The 10,665-nt window shown below is 40.5% G+C and overlaps 1 protein-coding gene across 2 annotated transcripts in view; it reads right to left on the reverse strand.

Moving 5' to 3' along the window:
* The window catches only part of tbata (thymus, brain and testes associated), a 33,379-nt gene extending 23,048 nt beyond the window's left edge, over positions 1–10,331 (reverse strand). Inside the window, exons 1-3 of one of the 2 annotated variants that reach the window (XM_084669272.1) lie at positions 10,180–10,331; positions 9,979–10,018; positions 9,577–9,813 (exon numbers count right to left, since the gene is read on the reverse strand). In XM_084669272.1, the coding sequence (XP_084525398.1) occupies positions 9,577–9,733 (157 nt within the window). In that variant the 5' untranslated portion in view covers positions 9,734–9,813; positions 9,979–10,018; positions 10,180–10,331. The remainder of the gene's footprint in view (positions 1–9,576; positions 9,814–9,978; positions 10,019–10,179) is intronic. The other variant, XM_084669273.1, reaches the window with a different exon arrangement.
* Between the last annotated feature and the right edge of the window lie 334 nt (positions 10,332–10,665).

Consider the following 10,665-nt stretch of genomic DNA (forward strand, 5'->3'; position numbering starts at 1 on the left):
TTTCCGATTTTGTATGCAATGGTAAAAAGTTAAAAACATCCTGAAACATTGATAGTATAGGCCAAGAGTAACTACCACACCACAAATGGCCCACCATTACCAATAGGTGTCGCTACAGGCCACGCCCTAAAGCACAAAGCACTTCACTTCTTGTGAAGATTAAAGCGCTTCACTTCTTGGCTTGAAATAAAGGCCCTTGTGGATGTTGATGTTATTGCATTTCAGATTTGGTATCCCATTGGAAATTCTGCAGCATTGATTTTTCTATACAGTTACAATTTGTCAAGAATATACATTTTTCAATGGTTCGCAATGCTTTACACGTAAGCCAGTCAAACAAGTTCATATGAAGACTCTTGAGAATGTTTAGTACACAAATCTGAGAAAAAGTTGACTCTAAGATGAAAGGTCGATTTTTGGTGAATCTTTGAAACATGCATGCTTGGCTAATTTCTAGGGAAATTTACAATGAAATGTGTCCCCTGCTCCTCCCCGCGCATGCTCCAAATTCTCAGACACTCATTCTTCCCTTGACACGCGCGGGCTTGGCAAGACACACACGCAACATATCAGGACTGTGTGGGCTGACCAAGCCCCCACTCATTCCTTGAATATCAGCATAGGCCCTTGAGGACCTTGGTGTCATTGCATTTCCTACTTTGTATGCAATAGTAAAAAGGTCTCCAAATCCTGACACATTGACAGTACAGGCCAAGAGTAACTACCACACTTTACCCAAAGCCCATGTGGATCCTGTTGGTATTGCATTTCCGATTTTATATGCAATGGTAAAAAGTTTTTAAAATCCTGAAACATTAATAGTATAGGCCAAGAGTAACTACCACACCACAAATGGTCCACCATTACCCATGGGTGGCGCTACAGGCCACGCCTTAATGCATAAAGATACAAGGCTTTCTGGAATGGATAAGCTCACCAAGCCCCCTTCCTTCACTTACTGGCTTGAAATAAAGGCCCTTGTGGATCTTGATGGTATTGCATTTCAGATTTGGTATGCCATTGGTAATTCTGCAGCATACATTTTTCTATACAGTTACAATTTGTCAAAAATAAACATTTTTCAATGGTTCGCAGTGTTTGGAGGAATCCGCCATTACTGCTTGCAGTTATATTTAGGATTCCTCCGTAAGGAGGAAACCTATTGTTATTGGTGGTTTTATTATTTGTAATTCTTGTACCATGGGAGTCAATGGCAGCCCCTAGACCCCATCGACAACTTTTTGTGAAATTTGGCACACTCATTAAGGACAGTTTCTTCTATACCTACACCAAGTTTCATGTCTCCCATTAGACCACTCTAGCGCCACCAATGGGTCAAAGTTGGACTTGTGTTTACACACGCAACTTTTGAACCGTATGACTCATTTTCAAAAATGAGGTACCATTGGATTCCCTGGATCAAGCCGAGTTCAACGCACACCATGGCGTTAATTTCCGGTTATATAGATTTCCCGCCATTTCCGGTTTTATCAAAAACCTTTGAAAGCCTACTCCTCCTACAATTTTTGTCATATCTTCTTCAAAATCACCAGAGATGATCTTCAGACCAAGCCTCACAAAAGTTATCAAAGGAATTTTGATCCTCATAACCGTCTGTCCGGTACAGCCAATCAAATTCATCAGAAAAGCCGCAAAACAGGATGTGAAGTCATGTCTCAGCAAATCTTTGAGATATCAACACTAAACTTGGTAGATCGGAGGAAGACACTACAACATGTTACCATGTGCAAAGGCAAATTCATATCTCAAAAAATGATTGATATAAAGCAAATTGAACTTATCGCTAACGCTAAAATTATGCTTTACACATCAGCCATTCAAAAACTGATACTCTGATTCAATCACAAGTTCATATGAAAACTCTTGAGAATGTTCATAACACAAATCTGCGAAAAAGTTGACTGTAAGATGAAAGGTCGATTTTTGGTGAATATTTGAAGCATGCTTGCTTGGCTAATTTCTAGGCAAATTTCCAATGAATGTCTCCCCTGCTCCTCCCCGCGCGTGCTCCAAAATCTCACACACACTCAGCCTTCCCTTGACACACGCGCGGCCAAGACGCACACGCAACATTTCAGGAGAGTGTGGGCTGACCAAGCCCCCACTCATTCCTTGGTCTTTAGCAAAGGCCCATGTGGCTCTTGATGGTATTGCATTTCCGATTTTGTATGCAATGGTAAAAAGGTCTCAAATCCTGAAACAATGATAGTGTAGGCCGAGAAACACTTTAACAAAAGCCCATGTGGATCTTGTTGGTATTGCATTTCCGATTTTGTATGCAATGGTAAAAAGTTATAAAAATCCTGAAACATTGATAGTATAGACCAAGAGTAACTACCACACCACAAATGGCCCACTATTACCCATAGGTCTTCCCTTCACACACGCGCGGACTTGGCAAGACGCACACGCAACATTTCAGGAGAGTGTGGGCTTACCAAGCCCCCACTCATTCCTTGGTCTTTTGCAAAGGCCTTGTGGATCTTGATGGTATTGCATTTCAGATTTTGTTTGCCATGGTAAAAAGTTCTTCAAATCCTGAAACATTGATAGTAAAGGCCAACAGTAACAACAACACTTTAACAAAAGCCCATGTGGATCTTGTTGGTATTGCATTTCCGATTTTGTATGCAATGGTAAAAAGTTAAAAACATCCTGAAACATTGATAGTATAGGCCAAGAGTAACTACCACACCACAAATGGCCCACCATTACCCATAGGTGGCGCTACAGGCCACGCCCTAAAGCACAAAGCACTTCACTTCTTGTGAAGATTAAAGCACTTAACTTCTTGGCTTGAAATAAAGGCCCTTGTGGATCTTGATGTTATTGCATTTCAGATTTGGTATCCCATTGGAAATTCTGCAGCATTTATTTTTTTATACAGTTACAATTTGTCAAGAATATACATTTTTGAATGGTTCGCAATGCTTTACACGTAAGCCAGTCAAACAAGTTCATATGAAGACTCTTGAGAATGTTTAGTACACAAATCTGAGAAAAAGTTGACTCTAAGATAAAAGGTAGATTTTTGGTGAATCTTTGAAACATGCATGCTTGGCTAATTTCTAAGGAAATTTACAATGAAATGTGTCCCCTGCTCCTCCCCGCGCATGCTCCAAATTCTCACACACTCATTCTTCCCTTGACACGCGCGGGCTTGGCAAGACACACACGTAACATATCAGGACTGTGTGGGCTTACCAAGCCCACACTCATTCCTTGAATATCAGCATAGGCCCTTGAGGACCTTGGTGTCATTGCATTTCCTACTTTGTATGCAATAGTAAAAAGGTCTCTAAATCCTGACACATTGACAGTACAGGCCAAGAGTAACTACCACACTTTACCCAAAGCCCATGTGGATCCTGTTGGTATTGCATTTCCGATTTTATATGCAATGGTAAAAAGTTTTTAAAATCCTGAAATATTAATAGTATAGGCCAAGAGTAACTACCACACCACAAATGGCCCACCATTACCCATAGGTGGCGCTACAGGCCACGCCTTAATGCATAAAGATATAAGGCTTTCTGGAATGGATAAGCTCACCAAGCCCCCTTCCTACACTTACTGGCTTCAAATAAAGGCCCTTGTGGATCTTGATGGTATTGCATTTCAGATTTGGTATGCAATTCTGCAGCATACATTTTTCTATACAGTTAAAGATAGTCAAGAATAAACATTTTTCAATGGTTCGCAGTGTTTGGAGGAATCCGCCATTACTGCTTGCAGTTATATTTAGGATTCCTCCGTAAGGAGGAAACCTATTGTTATTGGTGGTTTTATTATTTGTAATTCTTGTACCATGGGAGTCAATGGCAGCCCCTAGACCCCATCGACAACTTTTTGTGAAATTTGGCACACTCATTAAGGACAGTTTCTTCTATACCTACACCAAGTTTCATGTCTCCCATTAGACCACTCTAGCGCCACCAATGGGTCAAAGTTGGACTTGTGTTTACACACGCAACTTTTGAACCGTATGACTCATTTTCAAAAATGAGGTACCATTGGATTCCCTGGATCAAGCCGAGTTCAACGCACACCATGGCGTTAATTTCCGGTTATATAGATTTCCCGCCATTTCCGGTTTTATCAAAAACCTTTGAAAGCCTACTCCTCCTACAATTTTTGTCATATCTTCTTCAAAATCACCAGAGATGATCTTCAGACCAAGCCTCACAAAAGTTATCAAAGGAATTTTGATCCTCATAACCGTCTGTCCGGTACAGCCAATCAAATTCATCAGAAAAGCCGCCAAACAGGATGTGAAGTCATGTCTCAGCAAATCTTTGAGATATCAACACTAAACTTGGTAGATCGGAGGAAGACACTACAACATGTTACCATGTGCAAAGGCAAATTCATATCTCAAAAAATGATTGATATAAAGCAAATTGAACTTATCGCTAACGCTAAAATTATGCTTTACACATCAGCCATTCAAAAACTGATACTCTGATTCAATCACAAGTTCATATGAAGACTCTTGAGAATGTTCATAACACAAATCTGTGAAAAAGTTGACTGTAAGATGAAAGGTCGATTTTTGGTGAATATTTGAAACATGCTTGCTTGGCTAATTTCTAGGCAAATTTCCAATGAATGTCTCCCCTGCTCCTCCCCGCGCGTGCTCCAAAATCTCACACACACTCAGCCTTCCCTTGACACACGCGCGGCCAAGACGCACACGCAACATTTCAGGAGAGTGTGGGCTGACCAAGCCCCCACTCATTCCTTGGTCTTTAGCAAAGGCCCATGTGGCTCTTGATGGTATTGCATTTCCGATTTTGTATGCAATGGTAAAAAGGTCTCAAATCCTGAAACATTGATAGTATAGACCAAGAGTAAATACCACACCTCAAATGGCCCACCATTACCCATAGGTGGCGCTATAGGCCACGCCCAAAAGCACAAAGATACAAGGCTTTCTGGAATGGATAGGTTCACCAAGCCCCCTCCCTTCACGTATTGGCTTGAAAAAAGGCCCATGTGGATCTTGATGGTATTGCATTTCCGATTTTGTATGCAATGGTAAAAAGGTCTCAAAATCCTGAAACATAGATAGTATAGGCAAAGAAACAGTTTAACAAAAAGCCCATGTGGATCTTGTTGGTATTGCTTTTCCGATTTTGTATACAATGGTAAAAAGTTATAAAAATCCTGAAACATTGATAGTATAGACCAAGAGTAACTACCACACCACAAATGGCCCACTATTACCCATAGGTCTTCCCTTGACACACGCGCGGGCTTGGCAAGACGCACACGCAACATTTCAGGAGAGTGTGGGCTTACCAAGCCCCCACTCATTCCTTGGTCTTTTGCAAAGGCCTTGTGGATCTTGATGGTATTGCATTTCAGATTTTGTTTGCCATGGTAAAAAGTTCTCCAAATCCTGAAACATTGATAGTAAAGGCCAACAGTAACAACAACACTTTAACAAAAGCCCATGTGGATATTGTTGGTATATTTTTCCGATTTTGTATGCAATGGTAAAAAGTTAAAAACATCCTGAAACATTGATAGTATAGGCCAAGAGTAACTACCACACCACAAATGGCCCACCATTACCAATAGGTGTCGCTACAGGCCACGCCTTAAAGCACAAAGCACTTCACTTCTTGTGAAGATTAAAGCACTTCACTTCTTGGCTTGAAATAAAGGCCCTTGTGGATCTTGATGTTATTGCATTTCAGATTTGGTATCCCATTGGAAATTCTGCAGCATTGATTTTTCTATACAGTTACAATTTGTCAAGAATATACATTTTTCAATGGTTCGCAATGCTTTACATGTAAGCCAGTCAAACAAGTTCATATGAAGACTCTTGAGAATGTTTAGTACACAAATCTGAGAAAAAGTTGACTCTAAGATGAAAGGTCGATTTTTGGTGAATCTTTGAAACATGCATGCTTGGCTAATTTCTAGGGAAATTTACAATGAAATGTGTCCCCTGCTCCTCCCCGCGCATGCTCCAAATTCTCACACACTCATTCTTCCCTTGACACGCGCGGCAAGACATACACGCAACATATCAGGACTGTGTGGGCTGACCAAGCCCCAACTCATTCCTTGAATATCAGCATAGGCCCTTGAGGACCTTGGTGTCATTGCATTTCCTTCTTTGTATGCAATAGTAAAAAGGTCTCCAAATCCTGACACATTGACAGTACAGGCCAAGAGTAACTACCACACTTTACCCAAAGCCCATGTGGATCCTGTTGGTATTGCATTTTCGATTTTATATGCAGTGGTAAAAAGTTTTTAAAATCCTGAAACATTAATAGTATAGGCCAAGAGTAACTACCACACCACAAATGGCCCACCATTACCCATAGGTGGCGCTACAGGCCACGCCTTAATGCATAAAGATACAAGGCTTTCTGGAATGGATAAGCTCACCAAGCCCCCTTCCTTCACTTACTGGCTTGAAATAAAGGCCCTTGTGGATCTTGATGGTATTGCATTTCAGATTTGGTATGCCATTGGTAATTCTGCAGCATACATTCTTCTATACAGTTACAATTTGTCAAGAATAAACATTGTTCAATGGTTTGCAGTGTTTGGAGGAATCCGCCATTACTGCTTGCAGTTATATTTATTATTATTATTACACATCTGTCATTGGAGTCTATGGCAGCCCCAACCACATGGTCAGAAGTTGTGAAATTTGGCACATTCTTTGGGATCAGTCCCCTCATCAATTTCACCAAGTTTCATGTCTCCCATTCCAACCATCTAGCGCCACCAATGGGTCAAAGTTGAAGGTGTGTTTACACATGTTACTTTTGAACCATATGCCCCATTGTCCAAAATGAGGTATCGTTGGATTCCCTGGATCAAGACGAGTTCAACGCACTCTATGACATCATACCCAGTTCCATAGATTCTCCGCCATTTTGAATGTAAAGAAAAAGCGTTTTTTCGCTACTCCTCCTACAATTCTTGTTGAATCTTCTTCAAAATTGCCACAGATGATCTTCAGACCAAGCCTCACAAAAATTATCCCCTGGAGCTTTAATTTTCGCAACCGTTTGTTAGTTACAGCCACATCAAATTTATGTGGCTGAAAGTATATGGCCGCCATTTTGAATATACCGTTTTTTCGCTACCTCTCCTATAAGGTTTGTCCAATCTTCACCAAATTTTGCACAGATCATCTTCAGACCAAGCCTCACAAGTTTTTTTGATTATCTAAACCTATTAACTGGAACAGCATATCAAAGTCGTCAGCCAATCAAAGTCATCAACCAAGCCACCATAAAAGAAGTGAGGTCATATCTCAGCACCTTTTTACTGCATTGACACCAAATTTGGTATAGGGACTAGGGACACTGTTCTAAAGAGGTCCAAAATAGGTCATGCCATTTCACCTCTAGGTGGCTCTGCAATAAGTAAAAATTTTGCACCATTTATCTTCAGATCAAGCCTCACAAAAGACATCACGTTTTTTGGATTTTCTACACTTTTGACTGGAACAGCCAATCAAAGTCGTCAGCCAATCAAAGTCGTCAACCAAGCCACCATAAAAGAAGTGAGGTCATATCTCAGCACCTCTTTACTGCATTGACACCAAATTTGGTATAGGGACTAGGGACACTGTTCTAAAGAGGTCCAAAATAGGTCATGCCATTTCACCTCTAGGTGGCGCTGCAATAAGCAAAAAATTGTCATTTATCTTCAGATCAAGTCTCACAAACCCTTTCACATTTCGGTAAAGCTGATCAAATTCGGCGATGAAGCCGCCAAAACAGGACGTGAGATCATATCTCAGGAAATATTTGCTGAAACGACATCAAACTTGGTACAGGTGCTCAGGACCGTGTTCCAAAGAGGTCCACAAAAGGTTGTGTCATCTAACTGCTAGGGGGCGATCCTGTGTTTGACACATGTTAAATTGTGATACCAGCTGAATTGATGTGGCCGCCATTTTAAATGAATGAACTGTTTTTGGTAAATATCATATATTCACCTCATTTGGCACAGATTATCTTCAGACCACAATCACCTTTACATGTCAAAATAGAACTGAATTACAGCTGTTTAAACTTTGGACAAATCACATTTTTACCCAGTAACTGAAATCTGTGATTTCCTGCACTGAGAATAGCTCACTAGGATAAGTTGGTGTCCTGGCAATGTCAACGTCAGAGGTTCGAATCCAGCCAAAGCTGACAAGCTTGTCATGTCTCTGATTCTCTGTTTAGCAAGACTGTAAGCCACTGCAAAGGAAGCCAGGTACACCGCAGTCACTAGATGTCGAAAGTTCCTTCTGGGTCATCTGACCTCCTTGGCCACCACATTGCTGCTTGCAGCTATATTTGTTATTGTTATATGTTATTGTTAATGTTAATGAATAAATAGTGGGTATAATTATACCCACTATTTATTCATTAAAACTAGGCTACTTAAGCATAATAATGCACCTAAAATACAAACGTGAGCAAGGGCAGCAATCTATCAAATCAACAGACGTGCAATTTCGCTAGCAGGGGAAGAATACACACAACGAAAATCACCAGTTAACTTAATTTAAATTTGCAAGAACTATAGCCTAATACAATAACAGGCTTAAATGAACTTACAAGTTATACAACTTTCAGTTCTCAAGGACGCACACGTGCTATCTCAACTGCGCCGTGAAGCGCGTCTGTGCTATTCTCCAACATGCGCTCTAACAATCACGGCTGATAGACGACCTACATTTTTTTACAGCTCTAATTCTGATACCGCGGCAGAAATTTAACCGTGGCGGGCCGCCACGGTAAAATCAACATAGGGGAAACACTGGTAATTAACAACACATCGGTCTGTGGTGTGATGAACTTAAAACTAATTTTCAATTCCACTTTACAGCATCTTTAAATAACAACAACTGAAGTTATGTTGTCATTTGAAGTTGTCATTTGCAAAACATCTCAGTAAAAACTTATGAGCTGAAAATGGAAAAGAGTGTGGATGGATGCCTAACGCATTAAAAAGCTAGGGTTTACTGTTCCATACTGTTCAACATTGAATGCCGACTTTGGTAATGTCAACTAAATACATAACGGCTTGTTCCAATATTGTATAGGCTACACTGCTTATCCTGCAAATGTAAATAGTGCACCTCAAACCAAATTATTTCACATAGCCCATACATGAAATACACTGATGTGGGAAACATGGTACATTTCTCCTGTAATCATGCTTAACATTGTCTGTGACTTGTGCCACAGTAGATCTTCTGTTAGTTTGGACCAGGCAGGATAGCCTTTGCTGCTCTCGAGCATCGATCAGCCTTGGGTGCCCAACGCCTTGTCGCCGGTTTGTGGTTTGTCCCTCCACTGTTGGTACACACTGCATGTGCCCTTGTTTGGAGATGTTATTTGCTTCACCTGGGACTGTGATGGTCATGAAATGTTGGCTCATCAGTGTATATCCATGAGTTCAAGGGTGTTTAGACACAGGAGCATGGGAGATATACAATTTCCAACCACAAGTTAACTGTTTTTTATGCTTGACCTTGTACAATGTAGGCATAAAAACACAAAGCTTGTGTGTACTCACCTGGAATGTGTGTCACTCTATGCGGATGAGGGTTGTGGCGAGAGAAGAAAGAATGATGACTCAAAGATCCAAAGCGTGGACTACCTTTTGGGGTCAGTCTAGTTATGTCAGCTGTGGTCGGAACATGATGATCCTGGGAAATGTTCTTCTCTTCCATTTTTTGATAATCACAAGAAGCTTAATGGTTTGCATTTGACATTACAGAGCATGGAAAGAGTATTCCAGTATTGGACCGTACTGGATCGGAAAAGAAGAGGGGAAATATTGAATATTATAATATTTTTTTAACAAGTTAAAAAAATTGAAGTACACTGGCTTTCTAAAAGTATTGTACAGTATGCACAGTATTTACAATACAGTATGTGCTACTGGTAATTGCAGTATATAATAGATGCCACTCACCCTCTGCACTATAATATACGAAGACCCAACTCAAAACATACTGTCAGAATACACAGCAAATAGCCACTGTTTTTATACACCTTTTTGGTAAAACTCTACAAACTTTTAGCATGAAATGTCAACTTAAACTTTGTGATCTGTACACTAATAAACCATTTCAAACCATGATTCAATATATGATTATTTAGTATGAATTCTTACCGTAGAAAACAAGAGTCCTTGCTAAACCTTTTTGCTTTTAAGGATTAGTGTGTCTTATGTTGCTAGGAGACCTGCTCTTAACAAGACAGAACAGCATCCTTACACAATGGGTGACTGTGCTCAAAGGACAAATTCACTACAAAACACATATGTAAAAAATAGGTCATTGTTGCTATGTAAATATAGTTGCATAGCAACAATGACCAGGGTCATCTGTAAGGTAGACATGGAAACATGTTAATGGGAAAGGAGAAGTGGAAACACACAGAACACGTGGTGTTTGTTGTCTTCAGCGGTCTTTAATATAGGATCTAAACATGCACAGTCTTTATTTCATGTTAATTATCTACGAGTAGCATGTCCCCTGCCCCACTCCCATTGATTTCAAGGAAGGCAGGCCAAAAGTCACAGACCTGTGATATAGACCCTTGGATATGGTGTGTGTGTGTGTATGGGTAGGGGCAGGGCCGGCGCAGGCACCTTCGC

This window comes from Hypomesus nipponensis, chromosome 13, assembly GCF_054491055.1.
Source record: "Hypomesus nipponensis isolate SF chromosome 13, ASM5449105v1, whole genome shotgun sequence".
In the NCBI taxonomy this organism is placed as follows: domain Eukaryota; kingdom Metazoa; phylum Chordata; class Actinopteri; order Osmeriformes; family Osmeridae; genus Hypomesus; species Hypomesus nipponensis.